Below are 15,772 nucleotides of genomic sequence, written 5' to 3'. Positions count from 1 at the left end.
ATGTCTTTTCGACTTTCTAGTGGTTCCCGGCGGATTTGCTCTCGCCCTGGGTCTGTGAGGCTGTCAAGCTGTGGAGCTGGTTTTGGTGCTGGAAATTCGTGTGGTGGTGGCTCTGGCGTGGGGAGTAGCTTTTCTAATACGCTGGTGGGAGCTTCATCTGGAGGAAGCTATTGTGGGGGATTGGGAAGTGGTGTCTGTGCGGGCTTTCTGGGAAATGAAAATGGGCTGCTCTCTGGTAACGAAAAGGTGACCATGCAAAATCTAAATGACCGCTTGGCTTCCTACCTTGAAAATGTGAAAGCTTTGGAGGAAGCAAATGCAGACTTAGAGCAGAAGATAAAAGGATGGTACGAAAAATTTGGCCCTGGCTCCTGCCGAGGACTCGATCATGACTATACCAGATATTTTCCGATAATTGAAGACCTTAGAAGTCAGGTAAGAAATCGACATTTGGCATAGTTTTCCATTTATTTTGACATGGTGTGGAGTGTGGGCCTTAATCTAGAACGATCTGGATTCCAATCCTGCTTCTAATCATAAACAAGTCACTCATCCTTCCAGCCTCAGCTTACTCATTTGTAAAATGGGAGTAGTAATAGCAAGGTTATTGCAAAAATCAAATGAGAATATGCATGGGAAGCATTTTACAAATTTTAATACACTGTATAAATGTCACTTGTTATTATTATTTTAGAGATTATTTTCCCCAAGTATAAAAGGGGAATAGGATGAGAAGGGTATGGAAAAGGAGTCCTGGAATTTATTCAGTCATGTCCTGTTCTTCATGACTCCATATGAGGTTTTCTTGGCAAAGACACTGGAGTGATTTATCGTTTCCTTCTCCAATTCTTTTGACAGATGAGGAAACTAAGGCAAATAGGTGAATTGACTAGCCCAGGGTCACATGGCTAGTAAGTATCTAAGATCAGATTTGAATTCAGGAGATGAATCATTCAGACCCAGTAGTCTATCCTCTTTGCCATGTAGGTACCTTGCTAGCTAGCATTTATCTATTATATCTCAGACACTTGGTACAGGGATCCTCACACACACACACACACACACACACACACACACACACACCCTCCAATACTGACAAAATCACAGATCCTTCCCTTGTTTATATATTGCTTGCAGAAATACCCACCAGTTTGCAAAAATATGAAAAAGTACAACTATTAAAAAACTATTTCAGAGATTAAGAAAACTCAGAATGATTTGACATCTGGAAGGCAATTTGATTTTTATTTCCTAAATGTCAGCATATCAGATCTGTAAATAAATACTTGATCTACTCAATTATTTCCTAGGTTATTTCTGCCACTGCCTGCAACGCCAATATTGTTCTGCAGAATGACAATGCCAGACTGACTGCAGATGACTTCAGACTGAAGTAAGTGCAGACACAACAGGAAATTGGAGAGAGGAAAGGAGCAAACATTTTTAAGAACCTACTATGTGCCAAGCACTGTGCTTTACAAATATTGTATCAATTGATCCTCACAACAACCATGGAACATAAATGTTATTATGATCTGTTTCCACATCAGTAAAATGAGCATAATAAGAGTATTAGCTTCCAGGATTGCTATGAAGATTGCATAAAGTGATAAGTGTAAAATGCTTACCACATTAGTTGGCACATTGTCCTTATACATTCCATTGTGACTGAGGACCAATGATCCATGGGCTTTTCTTGGCAAAGATACTGAAGTGGTTTATCATTTCCCTCTCCAGTTTTATTCAGGCAGGGGTTAAATGACATACAACTAGTAAATGTCTAAGGTCAGATTTGAATGAGCTTGGCACATAGTAAGTACTATATAGATGCTAGCTATTATAGTTCCATTTTACAATTGAGAAAAGATAGAGATTAAGTGACTTGCCCAGATTCACACAGTAAGTAACTGAGACGGAGTAAAATTTAAGTCTTCCAGACTCCAGAGTCTGCAATTTTAGTCTACTTTATCTATGATGAGAGTGTTTATTATAGGGAAGGTGGTTAAAAAGAGAGAGAGAGAGAGAGAGAGTGCTGAACCTGAGGTCAGAAAGTTAGCTTCAAATCCAGTCTTTGATAGTTCCTAGCTTTGTGATCATGGGCAAGTTATTTAATCTCACCACACCTCAATTTCCTTATCTGTAAAATGAGGATAATGAAACTTGTCATACCTACATCATAGTGTTGTTATGAGACCCGAATGAGTTAATGTTTTTAAAGAGCCTTGCAGATTTTAAAGCTTTCTATAAATGACAGCTATAACTATTTGGAATGCAAATTAGATCATCAGGAGAAGGAGATTCAAAACTTTTTGAAGAATGATGAATGTCTTTAAAAGTTCAACTGGAAACAACCCATAGTACATAGCTATGGCACTGGACAAATTGTAGTACATGAACATGAGGGAATGAAGTAAGAAATAAAAAAATTTAAAAAAATTGGAAAGTTTCGTATAAAGAGTAAAGAAAATGCATAAAATAATAACTACAGAAATTTTAAAGGCTCTGGTTTTTGCTCAGTCTTGTTTCAATCATGTTTGACTCTATGATCCTGTTGGAGATTTTCTTAGCAAAGATACTGGACTAGTTTGCCATTTTCTTCTCCAGCTCCTTTTACAGATGAGAAAACTGAGGCAAACAGGGTTAAGTGACTTACCCAGAGTCACACAGTTAATAAATATCTGAAACATAATAGATTTTAAAGGGAGATATGAAATTTTGGGTACACTTAAGTTCATTATTATATAAAAGTTGATGTTCAATAATATATGACTTTAAATTTTTTAAGTTTAATACTTTACTAAAGATCAGGTATGATAGCATACAGCTACAATTTCAGCTATGGAAGAGGTTAAAGATGATGTATCACTTGAGCTGGAGACTTTGGAGTTTCAGTGGGTTGTCAATTCAGTTTCCATTACAAATTTTGGCATAAATATGGTGACCTCTTGGGTCACCTTGGGACACCAGGTTGCCCAAGGGAAAAAAAATTGACACAGTTTATAAAAAAAGATAAGTCAGAATCTAAAACCAATCAGAATGGGGTTGAACATGAGTAGTTTCTGTACCTCCAGCCTGAAGAAAGTCAGAAGTCTTAAATTTGAAGCACTTTATTGAGAAGCCATATTGTGTAGTGCAAAGAGGTTCTTGGAGCAAGAAAACTTGCTACTTATGTGACCATAGGTAAATATTTAACCTCTTAAGAACTTAAGTATTCTTAGGTACTTAAAAATATAAGTTATTAAATGTAAGTAGTTGAGAATATTGCTGTTATTTGTGAAAAGGACCTTGGCATGGGAAGGTGATGTTATAACTTGCAAATGAATTACACTTAAGTGAGAGTGGACTGGACTGGGCAAAGTTGCCTGACTCAGTTTTCCCTCCAGTGGTAAGATATAAATCACATCAACTGAAGATGACCCTGGATGCAGTAGGCCTTTTTTAAACTGAGGTCTTTAACAGGTATTGGTTTGTCTGAGGTGGCACCCATTTTGTGATTAAGACTAGGTAAAAAATGAGGCAGAGAATGGCTTCTTTTATCTAATCAAAAACAAAAATCTATATGGGAGTGGTCAGAATTTCTGACCAAAACAGAAACAATTGCTATTTATACTCACTAAAACGCAAGCAAAGACCAAAAGAGGCTTGTGTTGGGACCTATTGTTAACCAATCAATGAGAGCCACAGTGATTTGGGTTTGAAAATATAAAATGGTAGAGAGGATCTGTGTCAGGGAAGGGAGTTTCCACACTGGGTGTTCCTTTTTGGGAAAAGGTGATGTGGACTTAAGATTTTATTGATTTAGGCAATTCTTGGAGTCTCAAAGGTAGGAATTCCTCATCCCAATGAAATTCCTGGCCAATCAAAATACTCATACACACACATTACATTATTTTTATCCACTAGTTATATTGATAGAAATACACGAATAGGAAGCTGCTTATTGTATTAAAAAGCACTCTGGATTTGCAGTCAGAAGGCCTAGTTCTAACCTCTGATCTTCCACTTAGGGCAAGTCATTTAACTTTTTATTACACCTGAGTTGTTGATCTACAACAGGGGAGGGAGTTTTTATACCGGAATTCCTCTACACTGATAAAACCACAATATAATCATAATATAAACAACCCCTAAAAGCCTTTAAAACATTTTTATTCACAGTAGTCTACCATAAGGAAAAATGATTCAAAAACAAAAAGAGTCTCTATTTCAACATTACCAGAATGTATACTTAGGGACTTGACAGCAAGGTAGTATAGTAGATAGAGTACCAGGTCTGGAGTCAGGAGGATTCCTCTTCTGCAAAACCAGCTGGAAAAAGAAATGGCAAACCACTCCAATATCTTTGCCAAGGAAATCCAAAATGGGATCATGAAGAATTTGCCACAACTGCAAAACAGCTGAACACAATACCTAGGGATCAGAAATAGACCTGTGATTTCAATGCTATAAGAAATAGTAAATGGAAGAACTGACTCCTTATATCAATTAAAGTCACTTATAGTCTATGTATATTATAGTCTTAGAATTCTCTAGTATGCTTTACAATGCATATACATATCAGAGCTAGAATTGAATCCAGGTCTTTTGGGCTCAAAGACCAGCTCTCTATCCACTATTCTCCATTGTCTCTCTCTTTCATAGATCAATCAATGTGAATTTCAAACTATCTTTAGCATTTTCATACTAAAGAACCTCAAAAGTGAACTTTCACTTCCACAAATTCCAGCATGTAAAATATCAAAGGTGAGTTTTGCAATCTTCTTTGTTCTGCAAACTCAAATATTTTAATATCCTTTTTAGATATGAAAATGAGCTGGCCCTGCACCAGAGTGTGGAGGCTGACATCAATGGGCTCCGCAGGGTGCTAGATGAACTGACCTTGTGCACAACAGATCTGGAAATCCAGCATGAAGCATTCAGTGATGAGCTAACCTTCCTGAAAAAGAACCATGAGGAGGTAAGGTGCTCTGCAAAGAGCTCTACCCAGTGCTTGTTTCTCATCCCCAAGCAAGAAGTTCATTTGGTAGAAATATGTTTCCCCATGTCATTCAGCATGAGCATCTTCATCTGTTTCAGGAAATGAAAGTTCTGCAGTGTGCTGCTGGTGGAAACGTGAGCGTTGAGATGAATGCCGCTCCAGGAGTGGACCTCACTGTTCTGTTGAACAACATGAGAGCTGAATATGAAGATTTAGCTGAACAGAATCGCAAAGATGCTGAAGCCTGGTTCAATGAAAAGGTAAATATCTCTCAGGAAACATGGCATAGTTTATTTGAAGCAGCCTTATTAATTATGGACAATAAACCATCCTGTTAATTTTGTTTCAGAGTGCATCATTGCAACAGCAAATCTCAGATGATGTTGGTGCAGCCACGGCAGCCCGAAATGAACTTACTGAATTGAAACGCAATCTCCAAACCCTGGAGATTGAACTCCAGTCCATCATGGCGATGGTATGTGAGCGCTATCATCAAAGTGATTAGTTTCCACAATTTTCTCCCTACATCTGTCAAGCTCATATTGTGAAACCATAGATCTAAACATATAATACATTTTACTGATATATTCTCATTGCCTCATTATTCTGTTTGGCCCCAGAAGGTTAAAACCAGAACGATGAGTGAAAGTTTTAAAGAAGCAAATTTAGATAATTTCAAGGAAAAAAAATTTCTAATAATTTGAGATTTCTAAGAGTATAATAAATTACCCTAAAAATGGTAGGTTCCCCATATTTGGAAGCCTTCAATCAGAGGCTGCACCATCCCTTGTCTGGCATGCTAAATGGAGAGTCCTTTTATATATCAGTTGGACTAGGAAACTGCTAAAATCCCTTCTGATTATCAAATCTTATGATTTTCTGATGCCTCATTCTGTGCGCTCTCTTCCTTAAAGATATTTTGTCTTTCTTGGCATATATTTTCTATTTATTCACATACATTCAGGTTGCATGCCTCTACTTCTATCTATATTCTTTATATAGGGTTTCATTATTTAATCGTTCTTTTTCAGTCATGTCTGACTCTTCATGACCCCATTTGGGATTTTCTTGGCAAAACTATTGGAGTAGTTTGCTATTTCCTCCTCCAGATTGACAGATGAAGAAACTGAGATAAACAGGATAAGATGGCTTGTCCAGGCTGACAGTTGGCAAATGTCTGAAGCTGGATTTGAACTTATGAAGAGGAGTTTTCTTGACTATAGATCCAATATTCTATCCATTGCATCTGGAATCCCCAATGACTAGCACTTCTGGTACAAAATAGGCACTTAACAGAAATTCACTGGATTTAATTGTGGAAGAGTACAATTAGATCCCAGGTAGTGTGGATAATGAATCCCCAAAAGTGATTATTGTGGCTTCTTTACTTTAGACCAAAACTGATTAACATCTTTTCCATTGTTACAACTTTGAATAGTAAAAATTCAAATATACATAACCACTTCAAGGGATTTATTATTCATGCTAATATTTGTACATTTAAAACTGAATAAAGCTCTGTTTGCAGTTATATCCTCAAAGCCACAAAAAAAAATTGTGAAAAGGGAGTAGGAAATTTTAATTTAGAAGGATTTTAAACAAAGAAATTATATTTAAAACCAAGATTTCTGATGGAAATGCACACATTTAGTCTTCCTACATTAAACAAATATTTATTATTTGAAGACTAGAAGAAAAAAATCTATATCTGCTATTTCCATTTTGCAAATTCAGCATGTTATTTTATTTATTCTGATTTCAGAAACATTCCTATGAGTGCTCCCTGGCAGAGACAGAAGGAAACTACTGCCTCCAACTCTCTCAGATCCAGGACCAGATTGGGGCCCTGGAAGATCAACTGCAACAAATCCGAACGGAAACTGAAAGCCAGAAGGTGGAATATGAGCAGCTCCTAGACATGAAGATCTACTTAGAAAAAGAAATTGAAACTTACTGCTGCTTGATTGATGGAGAAGAAGGGTAAAGAAGACTTAAGGATAGAAGAGAGGGATTGAATCTGGGGACTCCACTGAAAGAAATCTCCCTTACCAAAACAGAATGGCAACCTCCTGGGTGACTTATAGTCTTAGAATTTAAGACTCTGAGAGTTTAAGTGATTTGCCCCAGAGTCAAACAACCAGTAAGGATCTGAGATAGGTCTTGTCCCAGGTCTTTCTTGCTTCAATAGCTATATCATGCTCTCTCTGAAAAAGGTTTATTGGGCAACCATAGAAGTCATGATCAAATTATATGTTTGTTTTGGTCTAAATCTGTGTTCTCAGAGTTAGAGGAAACTCCTTGTGCAGAAAGCATCTTTGTCTAGATTAAGTAACTTAACTTATCCATAACTTAAAATAGTCCAAGAGAATAAGTACCCTGGAGGCTTTGAGAGGTTAAGTGAGTCATCTGAGGTTACATAGCCTGGATAAGTCAGAGACAGGGCTGTAGCTCAGATCTTTCTGATTCCAGGATTGACTCTCTAATCTCTATTCCACATTGTTTTATTGTAGTCAAAAAATGACATCAATATTGATAGTTGGCCTTTAGGTATAATGTACTACAACTTACAAAGTGCCTATCTAATTTGATCTTCAAAGGTACTAGCACAAATATCATTTACATATGAAAAAACTGAGGCAGAAAGGTAATGTGACTTTCTGAGGTTCATATAGCTACGATTTAAACCTAGGACTTCATTCCAAATCCAAACCTAGTAGTCCTTCCTTGATACAAATTGGCTATTTATGTTTGTGTAAATATTAATGTTTATATATATATATATATGCATATATATTTACAGATTGTAAATACTTATGTGTTTACATAAATAATCTATAAATGTAAATGCATATGAACATATTTATGTTTCCATTCTATATTCTATAACATATAATGTACATATGTACATATATATGAAGACTATAACTCAAAGTTAATCTGTTAAAAAGTTGATCAAGTCCCCTACAAAAGTGACAAGTGGGGGAAAAACCTTATGAAATTAGATTTCCATAGTCTTACTTATCAGACTTATTTCTGGACTCTCTAATGTAAGAAGTAATAAGTGCAGCCTTTTTCCTTCACAGATCCTGCAAATCTGCATGTCAGAAATCCAAAAGTTATGGAACAACAAAATCGGAAAATCAAGTTAAAGGTATTTAACTTTTCTTTGATTGGATATAACCATGTGTTCAAATTCAAGTATTTGAACACATTTCATCAAAATACTTATTTTTTTAAAAAAGATTCATATGTTCAGGAAAGGGTATTTTTTCCTCTATGAAAGTTACCTATCTAATGAAGACTGGATAGTCACTATTATAAATCTGGCTTTTTGTCATCAGTTTAAGAGCATTTGATCAGAGTAAATTTAGCCAAATTCTAAAGATGCTAAATCACCGATTCAATAAAAGTCTTATTAACTTAAGACTTGTCATTTCCAAAGTTTGATACAAATGTCTTTGTTAAAATTTAATATTAACATGAAGTAAGGTAAGATGCCAAAAATTTGTCTTTCTTTGTTTCAAATCCAGATTATCTAAGGCATTGAAGGAATACTAATGCTATTTAATCCTGCAAGTGTCACAGTCAGAGAGGCTGAGCAATTGGTCTTTAGAAAAAGGGAGGCAACAACTCTTAATTTTGAATACTTTTCAATAGTCCTGATTTCAGGTTTGCTTACAAGCAAAGGTTTTGTCATGTTTTTAAATCGGAGAGATCTGAAACGTTCAGATTGAAGTTTGTTAAAACTATCCCATTAATAACAAAGCAATAAATATTTATGTAACACTTTAAAGTTTGCAAAGCTCTTTACAAAGATTATTTCATTTGACCCCCACAACAACTCTGTAAGATTATCAACATTTAAAAGATGAAGAACATGAGGCTGAGAATGATTAAGTGACTTGCTTAAGATCACACAGCTTTATTATATTGAAACCTACAAATCTTTTTTAGATCAACTGCTATTTAAACATTCCTCCTTGTCTTGTGCTTTTTTAGGCTGACTTTGTTGAACCCAAATGTAAGACATTACATTTATATTATTATAACTATAATCATTTGTCTTGGAAGGAAGGAAAACAAAAGAACCAAGTGAGACTTCTCACTGCAGAACAGTTCAGCTGCAGGGATCTGGTATTCTTGAGTGGCTCTCTCCCTGTGTTGTGCTTATACCTAGGGAAGACTTTGTGTAATGTTGTCTTGGATACAATGAACATCAAAGGCCAGGGATCCAATCCACAGTCTACTTATTAAACATCTGTTATGTGCCAGGTACTGTGTTGTGTATTAGAAAGATAAAGGCAAAAGCAAAATGTCCCTGACTTTAAGAAATTTGCATTCTATTGGGGGAAAACAACATGGAAACATAAATAGAATCAAGGATTGTAGGGAAAACTAACAAGCCTTATGACAGTAAGGATTAAAAAAGGTGGGGGGAGAAAGACCTGAACATATTAGGTCATTGTACTCAATGCAGCAAGCTGAAATGTAGCAGGTACAAATGTAATGTTTTATGTTAGGGTTTACCAGTCAGTCTACAAACACAAGATAAGGGAGCGGTCTTTAGACAATAGTTGGTCTAAAAAAGACCTGTGGGTTTCAAAGGACTGCAGTCTCAGACCCAGTAAATTGTAAATATAGTGGCCAAAAGATTTACTTTGATCTCATGCCATATTAAAAGAAGCAAAGCTTTCAGGAATAAGGAGTCAATCATCCCTCTGGTCTCTGCTCAAATCACTTATTTGATCAGTTCTGAGCATCATGGGTAGAAAAAGGATTGATAACTTAAAGAGAATGCAGACAAGGGAAACCAAGTTGGCAAACGGCCTTAAGTCCATGGCCACACACACACACACACACACACACACACACACACACACACACACACACAAAGTAGTTGAAGGGAAATTATAACTCCTGGCTTCCACAATATCATTTGAATCTTTCTCCATTAGTTCAGGTGTGTACACATGGAAGATCACAAGACCTTTGCAGTAAGAGATTATGGAACTCTGGCATTTTATTTCACACTTTTAAATGTCTACTAATAAAAAAGAAATTGTCAATGTATAAAAGTCATTCCTATATCTAGGTAACCATCCATTTAAATCAATGGATTTTTACATATGACAAAAGATACTCTATTCCAAATACATTCTATCCAGGGTCAGACACAAAATAGGACTGGGTATTATATTCACATCCACCTCCCATGATCTGGTGTTCTCATTGGAATGTCACCTACATCAGAATTAATGCCATGTTTGGTTCATTTCTAGACTCAGCACAAACCACTGTGGTCAAAACAGTTGTAGAGGAAAGAGATCCAAATGGTCCAGTCCTTTCTGTGAAGGTCCATTCAGTTGAAGAAAAGTCCTCTAAGATAAGCAACATTACAATGGAACAGAGAGTACCTTGTAAATCACCATAAAGCTGACAGGTGAATGAAAAGCTTCCCTCTGCAAAATATCATGGGTGAAATGGCATACCATGGCAGCAATGTAAGAGCAAAAGTTACAAGAAGGTGCCAGTCTTCAGAGATAGAAGCTTCTCCTTAGGAGCTTCTCTATCTCATTGAAATCACCAATGTGGTCAAACAAAAACAAAATTAAAAACAAACAAAAGTAACACAAGAAAATCATTTCTGCTCCTGAAAATAAACGTTTCCAGAAATGTTTCTCTCTTCTTCCTTTGCACTTGTTCTTGGCATATACACTTTTTTTTAGAGTAATAAAATCCTTGTTCCTTTTATTCTTTAATTTCAATAAATTTTCTTCTGTTGCAAGTCACTTTTGATGGTCCTGGCTATTTTAAATTCCCTCCCAAAAACCAAGGTCATAATAGAAAATAAATATGGGTCCTCAACTCTCAAACTATTCTTAATCCCATGTCATTAGCACCATTCATATTATTGGAAAGGTTATTTCAATATCTCATCAGACTGATCACTAAAAATAGTAAAGATCACCAACAAATGAGTATCTTTCTCTAGCACCTATGGGCTGGGTAACTGAGCCCAGCTCTTTGGAGTAATTACTCACCATTCAATACCAAGTAAAATCCAGGTATTGAATTGTAGATGAAAATTCATAGGATCATGGGTGTATGAAGTGGGAAAGACTTTAGATTATCACCTAGAAATTCAACCCTATGGTTTTACAGAGGAGGAAATGGAAGGTAAAGGTAATTAAATGATTTGTATGAGATTACCCTATCAACAACTGTCAAATAGCCTTCAAATTCAGATATGCAGCTCTCCGAGCCTTCTACTCTATTGCTTTTGTTGTTCTTTCTAGCTCATGATCACATTTATGGCAAGTTTATTCAAATTATGATTCCAATGATTCCATTGGCTGATCCAAAATTCTCTTCAGATGTTCTGATGACCTGGCAAAGTCATATCTTTATGTCACACACATACATCACTTACAAAAACTTTAATTAAATGGCAATTACTAATTTACCCTGGATTAATTAAGATGAATCACAGCACATGGAAGCCAAAATGAAAATATGTTGATTTCAATGAAGTCTTTATTCCACACCCTTCACTCTTTGCTTCTTTTTTAAAAACCTTACTAATATCTTGTCCATCCTCCAAAGCCTAATGAATATAAAACTTTTATAAAGTTTTGCATATTTCCAATTAGAAGTCATCTTCCATTTTCTGTAAGAGTTTTCTTTACTATGAAAAAAGTAGAAGAATATGATATCTCCAAGGACTATTACTTGTTCTTCTTACATTTAGCATTTTTTTAGTTACTTTCATCCGTGCCTTATTATATTTTCTAGACTTTAAGCACTTAAAGAAGGGGGACAGTACTTTTTATTTGTTTATCTCCACCCTGTGTCTTTCTCATGGTAGATGTTTCATAAATATGTAGGTGTTATTTATTTCAAGTAACAAAATTCAATTAGTGAATTAAAAATATGAAGACTATTACATATTCATCATAGATTTAGGCCCATGTCTTTCTCAAAAATAAAAATCAATAAATAGAAAAAATCAATATCAATAAGTTATTTTTAAGTCTTAATAAAGTCAGCCAGAGAACTCTAGTCCTAAAAGGAAAGGCTATGTGGTCTAGTGTAAAAAAAAAAAAAAAAAAAAAAAAAAAAAAAAAAAAAAAAAAAAAAACACTGGATTTGGAATCAGGAAACTTTCTGATGTTTGCTACTAGATGCATGGCTAGCTAACTATCTGAATTAAAGAGAACATAGTAATAGCCAAGGACAGCTGGATGATGAAGAGTATAGAGTGCCAGGCTGGAATCAGGAGAATCTGAATTCAAATTCAGCCTCAGATACTTACTAGCTGTGTGTGACCCTGGGCAAATCATTTAGCCCTGTTTGCCTCAGTTTCAAAGAAACTAGAAACCCACTCCAGTGTCTTTGCCAAGAATACTCAAGTAGAGTCATATAAACAACTATAACAATAATAATGTCCAATTGGGAAAATTATGATGTAAGCCTTTCCCAGTTCAATGAAGTTTCTGTGATCTGTAAGAGAGCCCTGTGGGAGCTCTTGGCCCCAAGCTACCCAAGAATGAACCTAGGATTTTTGAAAAGTACAATGTCAGATAAGTATCCTCCTTCTCAGCATTAGTCAGATTCTCTTGAGAATATTATTAAGGATATAAAATCCTAGTTTCCTTCAAAGTTCAATTCATAAGCCACTTCCTATGGGAAACCTTTCCTAATCCTAGCTAGTTGTTAGTGCCTTCTCTCTGTTCAAATTAATTTGCATTTACTTATCTGTTTACTTATTTGTATCTTCCCTCCCCTAATCCACCATAGGCTATAAATTCCTTGAGGGCAGTAATTTAATATTGATTTGTCTTTGTATCTTTCCTAGCAGACATTTAATAAATATTTGTTGTGTTATGTTGGATAAAATGGTATGGGATGGTACTGAGCTGGATTGGAATGAAATGGTTCGAACTAGACTGGATTGAATAAAATTGGATTTCATTGTGTTCAGTATGGGGTCCCTGCACTTTATAAAAGTATATGAAGAGCTGGAGACTCCAATAAAGGCCTAACTCAATACTTTTTCTTATTCAAATCATACTCAGTATGTGCTCAATACATTGCATGTAATTTTCAAGAGCACAACCAAAAATAGCGAGTGGAGATTCCATTGAGGAAAGTTTCAGCTCAACATTTTAACTCTTTGATGTGACTGAGGAGTGAATTAGGGAATAAACCAAGAAAATACCAAGGTTTGGATATGGGAACATAGTGCTATTTGCAGCAAGAGTGAAGAAGAGATAAGCATCTGTGCTGGATAATTTCAAGAGTCATCTGCCTAAAGGCAGGGGCTCAAATCAGATAAGATCCCTTCCTGTTCAATGATTCTATGATTGTTAGCAAGATTAATTTGCCCTAGATCATCAAAATCACCAGCACATACAGAAAAGTGATGGGAAGCAGCTTTCTCAAGTTCCATATGACAGATAAGGCTAGCCCCCCTCGGTTTGCCCTGCTATGTCATATCTTGGGCCAGTCATTACCCTCTCTGACAATCCAATTTTCTATATCCACATGAACTTCCATGTTTAACCTAGTGCTGCTACATTGACACTCATGTTCTATTTCCAAAGAGAGGGAGCTTATGCCAATTTTAGAAAATGACAAAAGTAATAAATACCTCTAACCACTCATACTGAAAAGGACAGTTTTCAGCAAAGGGAGACAGGATGATAGAATGAAAAGAACTCAGAGATCTGGATTCAAAATCCTACTTCTACCAATTACCACCTATCTGATGTTGGTTAAGTCATATCCTCTATGCATCTTTGTTTCCTCATATATAAAATGAAGGGATTGCACTAGGTTGGCCCCTGAAGTTCCTTATAACTCTATACCCATGATTTTAAAGGCAAAAACTTTAAGAAAGGGGAGTGATCTGCTTTCCATCAATTACTGAAGAATCTGCTAAATGTCAAAAAATAATGGAACCACACTCAAGATTGATGTGAATATATATATATATATATATATATATATGTGTGTGTGTGTGTGTGTGTGTGTGTGTGTATGTATGTATGTATAAAAATACATTCATATATTCATATGTTACATATATCATATATTACAAATTTGCCTCATTTTGAGGCTGATATTTTGCTCCTTCAGTAAATAAAAAAATAACTTATATACAGTGTCTAACTAATGTAGAATCCCAACTCTCCACCCAGGCTAAGGTGTAAAACAAAGAAAAATGTCATACTTAGTATTAGGGATATTTCTAAATTTGTAGGATCAGACATTCACATAAAATCTCTTGTTCAGTTGTTTCAATTGTATCCCAACCTTCATGATGACATTGGAAGCATTCTTGGCAAAGACACTGGAGTAGCTTGCCATTTTTTGTCCATCTGATTTTAAAGATGAAATAACTGAGGCAAATAGGATTAAGTGACTTGTCCAGAGTAACATGATTAGTAATTGAGGCCATATTTGAACTCCGAAACATGAGTCTTCTGACTTCGGGTCTCTATCTACCATACCACCTAACTGCCCAAATTCTTTCTTTCTCCTATCAAATGACAATTATGAGTTTGCTTTTCATTATCAATATGATTAAAATAAGACAAGTATCTCCTAACATGAATATGAACCAACAGAATATATCATATATAGCAACCACATTTTAAATTGATGCCCTTTGGAGAAACTAACAAAAAATCACCATTAGAGGAACTGTGTCACCCTGTGTTCAGGGTGAACACAGTCCATCTAAACTAGACTTCTATGGAAAATTAGTTGACCTTTCAGGTCTTCAGTGTTCTCATCTATAAAACAATGCGGGTGGAAAAGATTATCTCTAAGCTCTCTTCTAATTCTATTCCATTTGATTTATTGAGTTGAGAGGAAATAATGGGAAAGTTGATATTTAGCATGAGCTGTGCAGCAGATACAAACCCACACATATGGGTTTTCATTCCCCAAGAGAATGATATCTGAATATAGAGGATTTCCATAATAAAAGACCCCTGCACAAGGCTCTATGGAAATGAAATTCTAGTCCTGTGGATTTACATAATCTATATAACACAGAAAGAAATATAGGCTTGTCTGTACAGATCTTTTATAGCTATCTTAATTGTAAAATAGAAGCAAAAGAATCTTGAGTTAGCAAAAGAAAAAAGAAAATCAGACATGATCAAATACCATAGGAAACATAAGAAAATGCTGTCAAATAGAAAATAAATTAGACTTGTTCAGTTTTGCCTTACAGACAAGGTCTGATAACCAGGTTAGGAAAGCTAGGGAAAGATTTAAATTTGATGTAAAAAAAAAAAAAAAAAAAACTTCCTTAGAATTTCAGATATCCAAAGATGTCTTAAAGGGAAATAAGTTGTCTTGGAAAGTCATCAGTTCCCCTTCTCTAGAGCTCACAAAACAGGAGTGGGAAGTTGTTGGAGATGCTTTCGAGGTCACTTCTGTTTCATCAGAGGTCAGACTGAAGTTCTATGCAACTCTGAGTTTCTTTGATTCTGAGACTATGAAGTTAAATTTTCTTTCTTCTCTCAGAATAATGACTTTAAGCTTCCAAAGACTGTAAGAGAGGCATTACTCATTCAAAATTAAAAGCATAATAATAATCTGACATTACTCCACCCAACACCAGTTTGGAGATAACAACCAACCTAGGGGCAACCACCCACCTACGGAAATGGACCCAGTAAAATTATTTGCTAATTATGAAAACAAAAAAAGCATTCAATTAGGGTAAGTTGCTGAACAGGCAAGCAGTGTTTTACTCATGGTAGGCACAATTGAGGCAGA

General features: G+C 35.6%; 1 protein-coding gene across 1 annotated transcript; it reads left to right on the top strand.

Moving 5' to 3' along the window:
- KRT26 (keratin 26) lies at positions 1 to 10,409 on the top strand. The gene is made up of 8 exons (XM_074261465.1): positions 1 to 435; positions 1,311 to 1,393; positions 4,801 to 4,957; positions 5,077 to 5,238; positions 5,328 to 5,453; positions 6,741 to 6,958; positions 8,062 to 8,129; positions 10,258 to 10,409. The coding sequence occupies exons 1-8, from the start codon at positions 1 to 3 to the stop codon at positions 10,407 to 10,409; spliced, it is 1,401 nt and encodes a 466-aa protein (XP_074117566.1).
- Positions 10,410 to 15,772: the final 5,363 nt, after the last annotated feature.

The sequence above is a fragment of the Sminthopsis crassicaudata genome, chromosome 4, assembly GCF_048593235.1.
Source record: "Sminthopsis crassicaudata isolate SCR6 chromosome 4, ASM4859323v1, whole genome shotgun sequence".
NCBI lineage: Eukaryota > Metazoa > Chordata > Mammalia > Dasyuromorphia > Dasyuridae > Sminthopsis > Sminthopsis crassicaudata.
The sequence above is the reverse complement of the archived record's forward strand: the minus strand, read 5'-3'. Positions and strand labels throughout refer to the sequence as shown.